Source organism: Theropithecus gelada, chromosome 3 (assembly GCF_003255815.1).
Source record: "Theropithecus gelada isolate Dixy chromosome 3, Tgel_1.0, whole genome shotgun sequence".
NCBI lineage: Eukaryota > Metazoa > Chordata > Mammalia > Primates > Cercopithecidae > Theropithecus > Theropithecus gelada.
Genome location: NC_037670.1, coordinates 64,750,184 through 64,769,003, shown reverse-complemented (window position 1 = coordinate 64,769,003; position 18,820 = coordinate 64,750,184). Strand labels below are relative to the sequence as shown.

Genomic DNA, 18,820 nt, shown 5'->3' with positions numbered 1-18,820 from the left:
ATGATAAATCTCAGGCTTAGAGACTGGCTTTTTCAAGGCACTACAATATTCTGTGGAATCAAAAACCCAATTCTTTGAATTCCAGATCATGTAATTCTTCTACTATGTGTTAGGCAGGGCTGTCTGGAATTCCTGATGTTTGAATATTTTTGACACACAGTAAGCAGAAGTTTAATATGGTTCCACTCAATATAAATGCAGCCTGGTGTATTTGTAAGAAGGTGGACCCCAAAGCTAGATGGCATGTGTTTGAATCATGGTTTTGAAACTTACTGGTTGCTTATACTCTTTGTCCCTTAATTCCTATACTTTAAAATGAACATGCCACTAGCAATTCCTTGTGGATATAAGGATTCAGTGAGACAATACACAAGTGCCCAGAATTGTACCTGGCACGAGACTGACACTCATACAATGATACTTCACTATTATTGTAGATAATTAGCAAAAGCTTAATTATCAGAAATCCAGCCTTCCCAAATCCTTACACTCATGTCTTGGCCTGAGATCTGAAAATTACTGGAACATAATAACAGCAGTTACAACATAACAACAGTCTTTTCTTTGAGAAACTGTTCAATGCAGGTTGAGGGGATGAAGGGCAGAAGGAGCCCCACACTCCTTGATGTTGTTTGGAAGCTTACATGTTCTCAGCCATCTGAAGTTGGTGGATGGAAACTAATCTTTCCTTACCAGGGAAGAAGTTGAGGCTAGGACAGGTCAACTGATTTTTCTACAGACCTCAGGATGATGGAGATGGATCTTGATGTAATTTCTTGTTCAGGGCTGGCCCCCCTTTACAGAGCCCCAACACCCCTTTCAAACCTGGGTAGGGTGCCAAGCAAGCAATGTCCAGACTTAATCCAGAAACCTTGGATGCCAGGAGGATCTGGGAGCAGGGAAACCAGTAGAGGAGGGAAGTGAGCATGAGACACAGAGGCAGCCGTCAGTGGGGACTGATGCTGCCATGTTTGGTGACAAATGCCTGGGATGGCAGGTAGGCTCCAAGCTTCGATGGAGAGTGGAAGTGAGCACAGGGAGCAGCTGACTGTCATTTGGAAAGCTGAGCATTCAGGAGATCAGTGAGATACAGGAGGGCCAGCAGGAAGCAGTGCCTGCACACAGAGCCAGGTATAGATTGTTGTCTGTCATCATACAATGGAGGGCAAGTGATGGAACCTGCAGGCAGAGGCTGCCCCCAGACCACAGAGAAGAAGAACAAAGTCAAGGGCTGACACTGGAGGCACACCTAGAGAACTTCGGTTCCACAAAATATTTCCTAGCTGGACACTTGGAAGTCTGGTGTGGAATATTACAGTATGCCTGTCAGAGGTGTTGGAACCAGAGCGACTCCATTTCGAGTGAGGGCTAGGAAAATGAGGCTGAGACTTGCTGGGCTGCATTCTCAGAAAGTTAGGCATTCCTAGCCTCCAGATGTTTACAGTTAGGGAACAAATTAATAATGTTTACGAAACAGCCCTAGACTTGGGTGCGTCCAGATATCCTGATATCTGGAGAACAAAAGCATTCTGAATAGTATCAATTCTTGCAAAATATGGTAATTGAGAAAATTAATCCTTTATCACAAATCCTTATAGTAGGACATATTTCCCTATATCTGCAAGCATTGTACCTGGGGTGGATGTGTTCCTCCTCTTACTTTTGGGAACGTCTATCCTACTCTGTCTATGGAGTGGCTGTTCTTTCACCACTTTACTTTCTTAATAAACTTGCTTTTGCTTTGCACTGCAGACTCACCCTGAATTCTTTCTTGCACGAGATCCAGGAACCCTCTCTTGGAGTATGGATTAGGATCCCTTCTCTGTAACATTCCTAGGAATCACCAGCAACAAACATTGTTGGATAGAGAATGCATTTGTATATTCAATAGCAGAATAACATAGAACTGGAATGTTAGTCATTCAACACTTGTCCCAAAGTACATCATATTCTTTGGTACAAGTAAAAGGTCCAAGAAATGTTAAGTGTCATATGAATTTGTAAGCCTGATCTTGGAAGATTCTAAACATGCTTGCATTTCTTTCTGACTTGGTATTTCCCAGACAGTGGATGGTTCTGGTCAATCTGATAGATTTGGGGTTGGGTGGAGGCTAGTTGTAACCAAGCTCCTTTAGGAGAGCTTTTTGAGAGGATTATGTGTCAGAAGCTGAGGTCTCCCCACTGCTTGAGACTGGATTAAGCAGCTCCCATAGCTGAGAAAGTGATCATTGGCAACCGACAACTGCCCCACAATGATTTTGTCTACAGAGTTTTATAATTTGCTGTGTGTTTTTGTGCACATTGTGGGTTTCTAAAAACACACTGATATGCTTTCAGGTGTGTTCAGTTTTTCTCAATTACTTTTTAAATTTTCTTGATAAAGTCCTGAGTGGAAAAAAAAAAAAAAGCCCTTGATTTCGTTAAGGAGTGGGTCCTAGGGTGGGTGGAGACTCCTTTGCTGTGAACGTCACACCAACTAGATGAGCAGGATCACTTCCTCTTGTACCACCGAGGGTGAAGGCACATTCGCCTCACCTGATATGATGGGGTGGCCCTGGGCATCTTCTGCTGGCAGGGCCTCCTGCAGAACAAACTTGATCAGCTTGGTTCTCCACACAGCTCCACCACCCACAGACTCTGCCATCTTTCCTGCTGCTTTTCTTCTTGAGATCATGTTCTGAGCATTCCCACGCGGCCTTGTTCTAGATCATTTGGTTTTTCCAGCTCCTTCCTGAAACCAGAGTGAAAATACTGAGATAGCCTCAGTCCTTTGCCCTGAAAATGTTTGATGTCAGCATTCATAGCCAAGGTGTTGCTACTTTACTCTGCTGCTCTATTTCCATTTCCAATGCACAGATCCAGGACAGAGACTATACAAGGATTTGGTTTCCTCAGTGCCAATGCTCCTTCATAATTGCTTTTGCAAAATTAATGTAATAAAATGACTTTCCCAAAATGACTGCTTCAGGGAAAGCATGTTTTTTTTAGAATTACTTGACTCCAGGCTGAAACTTTTTTTCCCTGAGCTCTCCGTGAGAGGGTCTTTCCTAACACATGTAGACTTTCCCTCTGATGTTTATCCTGTTGTCTCCAACTGTGTTTCCTTAGGCTGCTGTATTACCCTTTGTGCTTTAACTGTTTTTTTCCCTCATGTACATGTAAGTATCAGTGTTACAGAACATGCGTATAAAAGGGGAGACTTTACACGGAGCAAGTAAATGGGAAATTTCGCATATGACCAAAATTTGACTCTTTTGAGCAATTTTTAGTGGAAGAATTCATATTCATTTTCAAATTCATTTGCACAATCTCCACTATATGAGCGGTAAGCACTGGGAAGAAACAGAAGTTGATCTGTCCTAATCTGTTCACTTTCCTCAGGAGGGCTGCTGGATGAGATGTTTAACCACGCAGGCGCTGGACACTTCCGTTTCTTGGGCAGCATCTTGGTCAATCTCTCTTCCTGCGTGGCGCTGAACCGTTTCCAGGCTGTGCATTCTGTCGACATCCTGGAGACTAAAGCACATGAACTCTTGCAGCAGAACAGCTTCTTGGCCAGTAAGTACGCAATGAAAAAATACGTTCAACAAGGTGCCAACTCCTGTAAGTTGTCATTTTGGGAGTTTCTCCCTAAAGGTGTCTTACGATAGCTCAGAAAGAAAAGAAGTCCTTTCCAGATAAAACATAAAATAAAGCAGAATTAGTTGCCTTAGATAAAACATAAAATAAAACAGAAATATTTGCCTTGGTTAATAAAAAGTTGTACCTTATGCCATAGTGACTAATAACGTTTTCACCATCCTAGGACCATTGCTATTTACTGCTTCTGCTCTTACCATTTTATGACATCATGTTCTGGTTAAATCTCACTTCATAAATCTTATTATTCCTGATTAAAATTATACTCTGATTTCCTGCATCACCTTTACTTTGATCAGAGTATCTTGATATCCTGGTTGGGGCGGAGAGCAGGCAATGGTCAACTCTACTCCATTATTTAATTGTTCACCCATTCAAGATAAATATGGTGATGCTCTCATATTCTTTTGGAATATACATTTAATTATTTTTAATAGAAGTTTTCTATTAGTTTGTTAAGATTGCTGTAACAAAGTATCGCAGACTAAAACAAGAGAAGTTTATTGTCTCAGAGTTCTGGAAGCTAAATATTCCAGATGGAGACATCCACTGGTTTTTCCTGCGGGCTATGAGGAGAGGATCTTCTCTAGGCCCCTGTCATTGGCTTGTAGGTGGCCATCTTCTCCCTGGGTTTCTGTACCTCATCTTCCCTCTATGTATTTCTCTGTGTTTAAGTTTCCCTCTTTTTATAAAGACACCTGCATATTGAGTTAGGGCGCACCCTAATGGCCCTCATTTTAACTTGATCACTCTTTAAATGTTATCTCCAAATATAGTCACATTCTGAGGTACTGGGGGTTAGAACTTCTACATATGAATTTAATAGCGGACATGATTTAGCTGTAATAGGCTTTATGAACGCAATTCAAAGAATCCATGTGGCATAAAATAGAATCCATGTATTTAAGTTATGAATGATAAGTAACCCCAAAGAGATGGATTCTGCACATTGAGTTAACATCTGCAATCAAGAGAAGAAATCCCTGCAAAAATCATCTAACAAATAATTTCTTTGTGTTGATTATACCACAGTTTGCTTTTATGAAAAATACAAAGCAGCACTGGGCAGGGAATTAAGAGATCTTGGTTTAGGCTTACCACCAATTGCCTGTGTGACTGAAAGTCAGCTTTGTCCCTGGGGGCTCGGGCTCTGAGTCTGCAGGAGTGGAGGGCTGTGAGTGTCAGGCTCCTGCAACTTTCTTGTCTTGCCCAGTGTAGACGTGGTTAGAGCCACTCCCTGCAGTGTGGTAATGCTTCACTTTTCCTTTTCTGCCACTAGGTATCATTTTCAACAATTCCTTACTCGGCAAGAGCTTCAGATCAGAGTCTGTCAAACTGCCACCCCATGTCTCCTATACAATCCGGACCAATGTGTTATACAGCATGCGAACAGATGTGGTAAAAAACCCTTCCTGGAAGTTCCACCCTCAGAATCTACCAGCTGATGGATTCAAATATAACTACATCTTTGTCCCACTGCAAGACATGATCGAAAGAGCCATCATTTTGGTGCAGACTGGGCAGGAAGTCCTGGAACCAGCAGCACAGACTCAGGCGGCCCCTTACCCCTGCCATACCAGCGATCTGTGAGTAGCCTGGGGCTGGAACCACCGACAGTGAGAAGGGCCTTGCATTTTGCAAGCCGAGGAGAGAAAACTCTGAGTTTTTCTATGGTTATTTCAAAAAGCACTGTTAAAAAAGTTCACCACCTACTTTTTAATTTTGTAAGGTTCTTTTTTTTTTTAATATGCTTGTAATCTTCAGGTAGAAGAAATATAATGGTTGAGTTAATACAATCAAGTGAAGTTTTAAATTTGACATCAGGCATCATCTACAGTTTTAAATACACTTAAAATATATTTGATGAATAACATTCACAAGGGCTGTGCATGTCCAACAAAAGACTCCACTTATCTAATCTTGGGAAAACTGAGGGAGGTTATTTTCTCTGCAGTGCAAATCCTTAGACATAGGCTGTATACTGGGCAGGGTGGTGAGGGATTTCATACAGGCCTTGATCGTGGCTTAGGTACCCATGAAGTAATACGAGAACATTTAGGAGTTCAATTGTATAAATTGGCTGGTGACATCTACAGGAATAGAGGGGAAGCTCAGTGAAGGGCTGGAGCAGCTGCACAAGAGGACTTGGAGGGGACATGATGGAGGCATTAAAGCATCCATCAGGGAGGCCAGGCAGGGGATGTTTGCAGAGAGGACAGGAGGCTGTGGTCGGACTGGGGCTCAGTGAACCTGAGGGTGAGCTTGGACACCTTGGCAGAGTCAGACAATGAAAGGACTTCAAAGCTCACCAAAGGGGGGTGAGCCGTATTGCTGTGGGCTGTGGGGCTCAGCCTGGATTTCTTACTTTCCTCATGGTACATACTGTTCTCATAAGCATCCTGCTCCCACAGCTGGCCTGGCTCTGGATAACACAGGTCGTTCATTTGCAGTCCCTGCATGCTGGCTCTGTTGCAGGGCCTCAGGAAGTTACCACCTTCTTACAATACTAAAGGGACAGGTTTGCATGTTCTATTAGTTACGAGAACAGGGACAAGTACTCATCCTTCATCGAGACACTGCCAGTAACAACTCATGGCACCTCCCACCCCTGACTGGGGCGGAGCCATGGACCACCAAGCAGAAATCAGGACTGCCTCTCTACGTGACTGGGCGACACACATGTAAGGACAGGTGACTTGATGTCTTAACCCCTCCTTCCCATCTAGTGATATGCCGCATACATAAGAGCACATCCACACATTTTTTTTATGAAAATGCTGGTGGTACAGGAAGAACTTTCCCACAGTGGGAGGATAAAGGCTGAAGATCACCTGACTGGATTTATCTTGGATAGCCTAGTGTGGTGCAGCGAACCAAAGGTCAGCAAAAAAGAGACTAAGGCGACATTTTCACTCAGGGGCTGCCTTGTTAGTCGGACTGTTAGTAAGCCTCTTAACTTCTTTCTTTGTAAAATGACAGCTTTTCTTTCTTTTCAAAGTGATGATATTTTTGGCTTTGAACATTTTCAACCAGTGATTTTCTGCTCCTAAAGCATTTTTCTTGGAGGTGATAGCAGCAGGAGCAGAACCCGAGGAAACTGCTGTTGTTGGCTAGTTGTCACGCACAAACACTTCATCCTCAGCTCAAACACCTGAGAGGTCTGAGAATTAATGATCTGTATTAGATACTGAGAGAAGCCAATGTTTTATTATGCTCATTTTCTAAAGGTAAACCTCAAATCTACCGCATTCTGACAGTCTCCTAGCTCCAAAGTATGCTATGATCTCCACCCATGAAAGAGGGGGGTTGTGCTTACGTGGATGGGAAGATGACAATTCCCTCTGCTCCTGTTCACAGGAGGAGGCTGGGGGTTTACTTTGTCCACTCTGACACAGGATATTTCCCAAGAAGGCACGATGGGAAGAACAGCATACACTCCTACAAATGTATTGATTGAAAGCTAGAAATGGCCTGAATAATCAGTTTTCAATTCCTACTGATTGGCCGGGCGCGGTGGCTCATGCCTGTAATCCCAGCACTTTGGGAGGCCGAGACGGGTGGAACACGAGGTCAGGAGATCGAGACCATCCTGGCTAACATGGTGAAACCCCGTCTCTACTAAAAATACAAAAAAGTTAGCCGGGCGTGCTGGCGGGCACCTGTCGTCCCAGCTACTCGGGAGGCTGAGGCAGGAGAATGGTGTGAACCAGGGAGATGGAGCTTGCAGTGAGCCGAGATTGTGCCACTGCACTCCAGCCTGGGTGACAGAGCAAGACTCCGTCTCAAAAAAAAGAAAAAAAACAACAAAAAAACCCACAAATCAATTCCTACTGATCATAGTGTATGGCTAACGGACATTGCGAGAGAGCTAGAAAGGAGGCATTGAGGCACATTGATGGAGACGTATCTTTTTCACCCCTTCAAGATAAATTCTGATGTATGAGAAACATTCCAGCCTAAAACACTGGAATGAGTGGAATGCCCAGGTATGATTCTGGTGTCATGGAATTACCTCTTATTTTACTACTGGGACACTGCAACATAACTCCTCAGAAGTATTGTTTTACTTCTCTGAGAAAGATGAAGAAGTATTTTACTTCTCTGAAATATTTAAATCTTTGAGATTTCTCGTTGTGCTACATCCTTCTTTCATTGCTAGTTTCAAAGTCTCCCTTTCTTGAGGGCTTAGAGTACCTGCAGTGATTGAAACACAGTCTGAGATCTTGAAAGGACTCAGCCACTTGAGTAAAAATCCTAAAGCACGGTTTGTCCTGTAGACAACATTTGTTAAACATTTTTTAGTAGTTTCCTCCAGCTTACTAAATGAGCTACATATTCATTAATTGATGAATTTATTCAATGACATTTATGTACTATTTGTCAGTCTCTAGACTGAATCAGTAAAGAAAATAAGTAAACCAGTAAGGAAAATAGGCGAATCAGTAAAGATAATAGGTAAAAATCCCCGCTCTGGTGAGACTTACAGTCCAGGGAAGCAGGGATGCCACAAATACAATTAAGAAGACAATTGCATTGAATGATAGGAAGCAGGAAGTGCCGTGGAGTTGGGAAATAGGATGAGCAGGGTCAGGGACACTAGGAGGGGAAGATGGAATTGTTAATGTGGATGGGGTAGACCCTATCAGGAAGGTACCATTTTAACAAAGACTTGATGGGATGCAGAAGCACAAGGGGAAGTGTGTTCTAGGGCAGAGGAACCCCCCATGAAAAGGCCCTGTGGTAGGAGTGGCCTAGGGTATGTGTGAAAAGTCATCAGAGCAGAGTGCACAAGGGCGAGAGGGTGGGAGATGAAGTCCAAGAGCTGATCATAGATTGTGTGGTTGCAGGTGATTGGAGTGGTATTAGAAGACTGAAGGAGAGTTTTGAGCAGGAGTGATATCATCATCTGACTTATACTGTAAAAGTCTTGCTCAAGCCGTTGTGTGGAAAAGAGCTTGTAGGGGTATGTGTGGGACAGAGAAATCATTTAGAAGGCTGTTGCAATAACCCAGGTGAGAGATGATGGTGGTTTGGTCCAGTGTGGTAGCAGAGAAACTGGTAAAAAGTGGTCAGATTCTTGGTTGCACTCAAGAAGTAGAGGCAACAGAATTGCCAAAAGATTTTGTGAATGTGTGATAGAGAGACATCGAGGAAGATTCCCCTATTTCGGTCCAAGTAACTGGATTGCTGGAATTATCTCTAACTATGATAGAAAAACCGTGGGTAGAGGTTTGGAGGATAAGGATAGAAACTCAGCTTTGGCCATATCTAGTTGCCATTTAGGAATCCAAAGGAAATGTTAAGTAGGCAGATTTATTCAGAAGGCTGGGACAATGTACCTGGATCTATTAATTTAGGAGTCTCCCCCATTTTGATGGCATTTAGAACTCTAAGATATTACCATGGGAAGGAGTATAGATAGAAAAATAGAGAGGGCCAAGACCAAGTGTGGGGCCCTCCCATGAAGAGGTCAAGGAGAAGAGGAGATTGAGAAAGTATCATTGAGGCAGGAGAAAAACCTACAGAGTGTGGAGTCCTTGAGGCCAAGCTGAGCAAAAGACTCCAGGAAGGGGAGTGATCAAGTGTGTCATATGTGGGTCATGGGTGAAATAAGGTAAAGACAGGTAATGGACCACTGGATTTACATCATCCAGGACTTCATAGAGAGCAGCTTCCATGATGTGGTGAGAATGACCGCCAAATTAGAGTGGATAGAAGAGAGACTTGGAGGGGTAGAATTGGAGAGTGAATTCAGACAGCTCTCAATGGGAAGAAATGGGCAGTGACTTCTTCTTTGGGAAAAAGTTTTTTTTTTTTTTTTTTTTAAATATAAGATGCTATCTGGGGAATAGTACAGTAAGATGGGAAAATTGGTAGTGTATAAGCCCGGGGGACAGCTGTGTCCTGAATTAGTCATGGGGAAGAGACCTACTTCCCCTCAACAAGTGGAGAGACCTACTATAGGTGGGAACATGGCAATTCATCTGTGGTAACAAAACCTGTTTAACTCTATTTAACTAAAAATTTTCCACTCTTCTTGCACACAGATCTCTCTCTCTCCTCCTTTTCTTTTTCATGTAGCATCTACCAGCAGCTCATGGAACTAATGTCCTTAAAGGCATGCATTGGAAAATGTTGCTGGAGACTGTAGAGTTAGGCAGCAGCAGTTTTTGAAATTTCATGTTCCTATCAACTCCATGATTCATAGGCAGTTATCATACAGTAATTTTATGATTGGAACTGTAGTGTGTACCTCAAGAATATAAAGGAATTCAATTGTTAAAGTATTGCTTCAAAGAATAAGCCAACTTACTAAAAAAGTTTTCAGAAAACGAAAACCACAACAACATTCTGGAATTGTTTTATATGCACAAAGAATATTTATTTGAAAGGGCACCTGTTATTTCCTCTATTGCTTTTTGGCTGCTTCAATTCACACCACCCTGGGGTGGGTTCAAGAGAAGGAGAAATGGAGCGTGCTGAGTCAGGCTGAGTGATGGCTCCCACGAGGCGTTGCATCTGGACTTTGACGTGTCTTGGGCGAAGTGTAGAGTGAAGGGTTGACAGCCACTCATGCTTGAAATGTTGAATTCCTGCTTAAAAAAAAATCAGCTTGATCCACAACAGACCAGTCAGAGGATCTCTCATTTTATTTATTTTGATTGTTTCTCTTCCTTGGGCTCTACTTCAGATAACTTTATTAAACACCTCTCTCTTCCATTTAGTCAACGGTTGTTGTTCTCAGCAGAAATTCCCATTCCTGATAACCCCCAGTGCTCAGAACTGCTGGAGCCTCCTCTGTTGCCCGCAGGCTCTGTGCTGTCCCACCAATGCAGGTAATTTGTTGATGATACCAACTGTAGTGGGAAGGAGAAGAAAAATCCTCGTTAAATTTTATAATTCTTCACTTTCTCAAGCCCCACACAGCTCTTATAAACTTATCTCCTTGCTGGGCGGAGGAGGATGGTTTCTCATTAAAACCTCAGCAAATCGTTTCTCCAATTTGTCTATATTCTTTCCTTCAACAGCAGCAAAGTAATCTCTTAAAATTTTGTATCACATTAAAAAAATCATCTCATTTATCCTCTAAGAACCTTAAAAGTACAACAGAAGAAATTGAGACTCTGATAGGGTAAGTTATTTCCCCCAAGGTCTCACAGCATCTTAATACCCCTCACTCCCCAAATAAAGTATTAATTGCCACTTGCTACTTTTAAGCACTTTAAGCAGGAGCCTTGGTCACTTGGCTGCCATTTCATTCCATTGTATCTGAAAGTCTGGTATGTTTTCGGCCAGGCATGGTGGCTCACGCCTGTAATTCCAGCACTTTGGAAGGCCGAGGCGGGCAGATCACGAGATCAGGAATTCGAGAGCAGCCTGGCCAACATGGTGAAACCTGGTTTCTACTAGAAATACAAAAATTAGCTGGGCATGGTGGTACGCGTCTGTCATCCCAGCTACTCGGGAGGCTGAGGCAGGAGAATTGCTTGAACTCGGGAGGCGAAGGTTGCGGTGAGCTGAGATTGTACCATTGCACTCTAGCCTGGGTGACGAGAAAGCTCTGTCTCAAAAAAAAAAAAAAAAAAAAAAAGAATGTCTGGTATGTTTTCTTATATCCTAGCCAGAGCTCAGATTTGAGCAGTACTTCTTAACCTGGGTTGGTAGGAGTTTGTAAGTGTGTGGGGTGTTTTGATGGTAACAATGGGGTCCAGTGTATGTTTAGTGCCTGAGGGCCAGAGGTGACGATTGTTTTGTCATAAATGGCACTGTAGTGTGCAATGAAGAATAGTCCTAGCCAAATTCCAAAACAAGCTCATTTAGATCCACTGTTTGCTCTGCCTCTGATAAATTATTTCAAGGGGCTTCCTCATTCACTCATATAGTTATTCCTGTATTCATCTATGTAAAAACATTTTGTTTTCACATTAACTGTATGACACACATTATTCCATGCTGGGATGGATGCAGAGATGAGCACTATGCAGTTCTTGAGGTCAAGAAATTCACTGCTTAATGCAATAGCTAGTGTACATTCATAACTAATAAGGGGTGAAAAGAGAGATACAGATGCTTTAAAAGTGGCAGCACTGGCTTGATAACAATTGGTTTCATGCCTTCCTCTACCTAGTAAAATATAGCAGAATTTCTTGGTAGAATTTTTATGATCTGGGACTCTGAATTAAGGTCTCAGTCTCCTTTTTCAGACATATTGGATCTTGACAGTGCATCTCACCTTCTAAGTTTATCTGATCTCTTTCAAGCTTTCTGGATCCCTTTAGAGTCTCAGACTTGGAATGACAGAACTGGGATGAAAAAACTGCATTTGGGTGCCAGTTTTGCCACTTGCTGGTTCACAGGACCTTGGGCCAGTTTTGCACCAGCTTTGAGTGTCAGTCTCCTCACTTCGTACACGGTTTAACTGCTGCCTGCCCAGTGCATTGGCTTGTAGTGGGCAGTGAAGCATCCTGCTTGAGGAGACCCTGAGACTTGTTGGGGGCAACACCAGGCACTGTGAGTGGGTGGGTGCTCTGAGTGGCAGCCCACTCCATTCTTGAGCAGCTTCAACTGTGAGAAAGTTCTTCCACCTACTGATGCAGAAGGTCAATACAGGTCTGATAGTCTTGGATGGTGTTAGATTCAGAGAGGTGAGGATGCACGCGAGCATCTTCCCTTCTCCCTGGCTTTCCCAAGGGAGTTACAAAAACTAGGAACAATAAAATGAATGACAGCCAACATTCCCCTTTGTTTGTAGTTAGGGAGGTGCACTTACTTTCATGCATGGCTCTGGCAATGGCTGAGTCAGGAACACTAGAGTCTTAAATGCCCCTTACTTCACCTTCCTGGACCTCTAATCTCCTCCAATTCACAAATCACGTCAGACTCCAACTGACTGTGTTGCAGAAGGCAGCAGAAGACAGACATCTGGCAAGTGACAGGGGCAACATGAGTCTGCGCCTCTGGTTTCATGAAAAGGGAAGGGAGGATAAAGGGAGAGAGAGAAAGCAGAGGCCGAATGCACTGGTCCTTCTATTCAGCAGTTGCCCCCAAATATGTTGTGTCTCCCCAGGGTTGGTGAGGACTGCTCCTGGGCAGTAGTGGTGACGGGGACCAGTGGAGAGGGGCAGGAGGAGGGCAGGGCAGAGGCCAGGCTGAAAGGTGGTGGCCGAAAATTTGCCACCTCCTTGCACTTGCCTCAAAGTCCTACATCCTGAGCAAAAAAACAAAACAAAACAAAACAAAACAAAAACCAAAAAACCCAAAACCAGCTGATTTCTCAGGGTGATTCATTGCACTCACTGATAGTGCTGACAGGCAACTAACAGATCAAATACCATGAGCAAGGGTTACTAAAATGGGAACCAAAAAGGTCCACCTGTAGAAAAAGCAATGGTGACAATTAATGTTTATGAAGATCAGAGTATCCCTTTAGAAAGGCTTAAAGAAGTAAGAGTTTAATTTTGTAATGGTACAATTTATAGATAGTTCTTTGATTTGGGTTCCAGAAAAGGGGAAACATGCAGAGAATATTCTAGATTCTTAGTTTGATTCATGCTCTTCTGATAAGGAGAGAATCCTGTTTGTGAGGTTACTGAGGCATCCCTGACCTTTGTGTGTATGTTTTTTATTTTTAGTTCTATAAACAAGTGATAAGAGTGAAGAAAATAGAGAAAATAATTCACACTTAATATCCTGTTCTAAAACTACACTTACTGGTTTATTTATGTTTTGTTTCAGGATGAGTCCCTCCATCCTTTGTCCTTGTGATGCATGTTTTACAAACTAGAAATCGCAAAATCTTGCCAAGAGTTAGGCTGAAGGTTTTTGTGCTACATATTCATTTGGGAACTATTTATGGAGTGCTTACTACGTGTCATGCACTGTAATCGCATGACATATGTAGTAGGGGATGTAGTCCTGCCTTAAGGAAGCTTTGAGAGCAGAGATTGTTATGACCATATTAAGATGAGACAACCAGCCTGGACAGCATAGCAAGACCCTATCTCTACAGAAAATAAAATTAGCTGGGCATTGTGGTGTGTTCTGTAGTCCCAGCTAACTGGGAGGCTGAGAGGAGAGAATTGCTTGAGCCCAGGAGATTGAGGCTGCAGTGAGCCCAGATCGTGCCACTGTACTGCAGCCTGGGCAACAGAGTGAGATCCTGTTTGGAAGAAAAAAAAGGCAAGAAAACTATGAATGACTTAAATCTGCTCTGCTGTCACCCTGCTCTAGTGGAGACTGCAAAGGACGAGAATCAGAGCATCTCTTTAAAACTTGGTACTCAGTGCAGTTGGTGGTGGTGGTACATAATACATAATGCTTCAACTTTAATACGAACCCTTTCCAATTATTAAGATCCTAGAAGAGAGGAATTAAAGTCAAAAAATGAAATAATTTTCTCTTCTCCCTTTGTCCCTACTCATCCTTCTTCATTTCCTCTCTTCGTGTGGTTGCTCCTCTTTTAACATGGTGTCTTTTTCCTCATTTTAAAAATTCTTGAAGTGCAAGTTATTTCATTCTTTTCTTATTTGACTTCTATTTTCTCAAAGAACCATACTTGGACTTTATAAATTCTCTCTTTTTTCTCATCTAACTTATTTCTGCTTTTATTTTTATTACTTCCTTTTATGTATCTTCAATATATTCTTTTATAATTTGAGACTAAATTTTAATTCATTATTTTTAGTTTTTTTCTTAAATATTTGTAGTTAAATATAATACGTAGGTACCTAAGGTAATGATTTTTCTTCAACTCCTACCTTATGCCCCACAGATCTCATATGTAGCTAACAATTTATTGTTTTCTAGATGCGTGCAGTACAGGTTTTTATTTTCTCTTTGACAAGAGCTGTTTAAATAAAGCTTCTTTTAATTTCCAGGTGGAAATTATCAAGAATTTAAAAAATATGAAAAACTATGTTTACTCATTTTACGTGTAATAAGAAATATACAAATTAAATCTACTCTGTAATAGCATGTTTTTACATACCAGATGGACGAAATACAAAAATTGCATCATATGCTACATTGCCAAATTCTGTTGCTAAATCTTAATTTCTGAATTGCAGTCAAAATATGATCCTTGTTATTTCTGTTTTGGTATCAAGTAATATATAGCCTACTTTTGTGAATGATTAGTAGACACTCGAAAATAATTTCTAATTCCCTATTGTAGGGCAGAGAATTTGATCTGCATTAATTTTGTTATGTAGGATTTTTCTATCCTTAATTTATGTCCTCTTGGTCTGTCTTAGACTGGGATAGGTAAATTATAGTCCCTTGGTTGTCCTTCTCTCTTTTTCCTGTGGAGTTTGGCTTTTGAATATTTGTACTTTGTTACTGTGTGCATTGCTATGAATAATTGTGTCTTTTAATGCTTTGTGGACATAACTCTAGCTTGTATGGTATTGAAATGGTGAACTCTGCTTTTATTCTCTCTTCTTCACTGTCTCTTCCTCTTCCTCTTCTTCTTCTTTTTTTTTTTTTTTTTTTTTTTGCCTTTGGGTGTTTCTATTTGCTTGATATGCCTTTGCCCATCTTTTCATTTAAATTTTTTTCTGAAGCATTTTGTTTCAGGTGTGTCTCTTGTATGCATTATGTAGCTTATATAGGTGGCATTAATTCTTTGATAGTATAAAATGCAATTATAAATGTATATATATTGTCTTACCTCTATCTTATGTTTCTTATGCTTATAATTTTTCTTTTAAGCTAATATTTAATAATGTTTTCTTATTATCATAGTGGTTACCTTATAGTTATAACATTATATAAGTGATATAAACCCTTGCTTTTTTTTACCACAAGCAATAAAAGCTTAAAATATGTTCTCTTATTTCATCATATATTTTCTCTTGTCCATCATGCCATTTTAGTTGGTATTGTTAATCTTACTTAATGTCATCTTTTGTACTGTTAAAGACACTTATACTAATATTCTACATTTGCCAATATTTTAAAAAATAGTATTTGAGTTTGGCATGCACCAACTTTTTCATCCTCTCTGACTCATTCCCCATTATCCTTCCATTTGTTTTTCATATCATTTCTGCATTTCAGGGAATAGTAGCATTTGCAATCTGTCTTGTAACCTTAATTCCTATTTTTGCTTTAGTCTTGCTTTTACGGGAAAATGTACTCATTGCTTACCATTAGCCCTTTCACTGTAATTTACCAGTCATTATTTGGTGGGATGAAGTTTGCCATCTTGTAATTTCCTTAAGAAGCTCTGATAAGATAATATAACCTGAATTCTTATACACGTAAAACTCTTTGTAGCATTTATATTTGAAGGACATCTTGGCTGAATATAAAACCCTTAGCTCATTCCTTCCTTAAGTATCCTGTAAAAATAATAGCTCTATTGTGTTTGGTCTTAAATGTTATTATGGAGAAATCTGAGGTCACGTTGGTATTTTTCCCCTTTTATATGACTTGGTAATTTTGACAAGCTGCCAGTAACTTGAAAACTCAATAAATTTATAAGAGTATATTTCATTGTTGAACATTCTAGGACAATTTTCCATGATGACAAGACACATCCTTTGGATGTGTAGATTTTAATTTTTTTTAAATGGAGACTCTTGATGTATTCCAGCTTTGCAAATTTAGAAATATTTAGTTTTTATTTTTCAGAGAGTTTAATTGCCTGCATTTCTTTTCCCTGTGTTTCTAATCAATAGATTTTTACGTTTTAAAAAACTCTATTCCTGTTTCCTTTAGTTGCTTTTCTTGCACCTATTTTCTACGTCCCTTACTGTATTTTGTGCAGCATCATTTCGCCTGTGTTTCTTCCAATTTTATTCTCCTTTGTCTGATGGTTAGTTTTTTTCGTATATTTTTTCTAAGTTCTTCCAATTCACATTTCATATCTTTCTGCTACTTTACCATCTCATTAACTCAATTATTATGATTGTGCTGTGTGGTGTTTCTTATAGAGGGGCTTGCCTTGTTTAAATTGTTTAAATATATTTAAAGTGATGACAAAAAGTATGTTCACTATTATCATCTGTTCAATGAGACCAACTTTTGGGCATGAGTTTTTCACTTGTTAATAATTATGCAACTCTCAACCTCTTTTTATTTCTTGCACAAATGTTGTGCTAAATTTTTCTTACCATGGTTGTTACTCATCTGGAATGAATTGGATATTCCTGCCCAGGTATCTGCAAGAGGATCCTGTTGGTGGTGAAGACCAGGTGCCACTAATGACCACACAGCTCAAAAGCTTACTTTTCCATTGCCACAAAGGTAGAGTGCTTCCTGAAAACATATGGATTCCTCACATAACCTCCATCTTCTCTTTCCCTGGAAATAGGATCTAGGAGAAGGCTTCTCACACTACTCAATGTAATTTTTTATTTTTTGCTTTTTCTTGTACACAATAGTTGTTCATATTGCTGAGTTACTTGTGATAATTGGATACATGCATACAATGTGTAATAATCAAATCAGGGTAATTGAGATAGCCATCACTTCAACGATCATTTCTTTGTGTTAGGAATATTCCAAAGCCTGTCTTCTAGCTATTTTGAAATGTACAAGTTACTGTTAACTACAGTTCCCTTAGTGTGCTATTGCACACTAGAACTTATCCCTTCCTTCCATTTGTACACACTAAACAACCTCTAATTATTTTCCCCTCCCCTTTACCCTTCCCAGCGTCTGGGTAACTCACCACTCTACTTTCTACCTCAATGAGTTCAATTTATTTTTAGCTCCCACGTATGAGCGAGAACATATATTTGTCTTTCTGTGTCTGGCTTATTTCACTTAACATAATGTACTCCAGTTCCATCCATGTTGCTTCAAATGACAGGATTTTATTCTTTGTAATGGCTAAATAATATTCCATTTTCTATATATGCCACATTTCTTTATCTTTTCATCCATTGATGAACACTTAGGTTGATTCCATGTCTTAGCTATTGTGAATAAGTCTGCAATAAACATGGGAGTGCACATTTCTCTTCGATATACTGATTTTCTTTATTTTAGATATACACTCTGCATTGGAATTGCTGGGTCATATTCTAGTTATATTTTTTAGTTACTTGAGGAAACTCCATACTGTTCTCCACAGTGTCTCTACCAATTTACATTCCCACCTAACAGAGTATGGGTTTTCACTTTTCTCCACATCCCTGCCAGTGTCTATTATTTTCTCTCATTTTGATAGTAGCTATTTTAACTAGGGTAAGATGGTATCTCATTGTGGGTTTGATTTGCATTTTTTTGATGATTTATGTTGTTCAGCATATATTTGTATAACTGTTGGCCATTCATAGGTCTTTTTTTTTTTTTTTTGAGAAATATCGAGTCAGATCTTTTGCCTATGTTTTAATTGGATTATGTGGGTTTCTTGCTATTGTATTTGTTTGAGTTTCTTGTATATTCAGGCTATTAGTCCCTTATCAGATGGATACTTTGCAAATATTTTCTCCCATTCTGTAGGTTGTCTTTACACTTTGCTGATTGTTTCCTTTGTTTGCAGAAGCATTTTAGCTTGATGTAACATCATTTGTCTGTTTTTGCTTCTGTTTTCTGTGCTTTTGAGGTCTTACACAAAAAGTCTTTGTCCAGAATCAGTGTCCTGAAACAGTTTTCTGATATTTTCTTCTAGTAGTTTTATTGTTTTGAGTTTTACATTTAAGCCTTCAATCTACTTTGAGTTGATGTTTGTATATGGTGAGAGATAAGGATCTAGCTTCATTCTTCTGTATATGGTTATCCAGTTTTTCCAGCATCATTTGTTGAAGAGATAGTCCTTTTCCCAATGTATGAGCTTGGAGTCTTTGTTGAAAATGTGTTGGTTACAAATATGTGGGTTTATATCTGTGTTCTTTATTCTGTTTCATTGGTTTATGTGTCTGTTTTTATCCCAGTACCATGCTGTTTTGATTACTATCATTTTGTATTATATTTTGAAGTTAAGTAGTGTGATGCCTGCAGCTTCATTTGTTTTTTTCTCAGGATAGCTTTGGTTATTTTGGGTCTTTTGTGGTTCCATATAAGTTTTAGGATACTTTTTCTATTTCTGTGAGAAATGTCATTGGTATTTTAACAAGGATTGCATTGGATCTGCAGATTGTTTTGGGTAGTGTAGGTATTTTAACAATTTTTAAACATCAATAAGCATAGGATATCTTTTCATTTTTTATGTCCTCTTTAACTTCTCACATCA

At 40.1% G+C, this 18,820-nt stretch overlaps 1 protein-coding gene across 1 annotated transcript in view; it reads left to right on the top strand.

Annotated features, from left to right (window-relative positions):
• Positions 1-18,820, top strand: part of ABCA13 (ATP binding cassette subfamily A member 13) — a 505,863-nt gene that overhangs the window by 174,939 nt on the left and 312,104 nt on the right. Inside the window, exons 30-31 of the mRNA XM_025379476.1 lie at positions 3,382-3,558; positions 4,919-5,225. Coding sequence (XP_025235261.1) covers positions 3,382-3,558; positions 4,919-5,225 — 484 coding nt within the window. The remainder of the gene's footprint in view (positions 1-3,381; positions 3,559-4,918; positions 5,226-18,820) is intronic.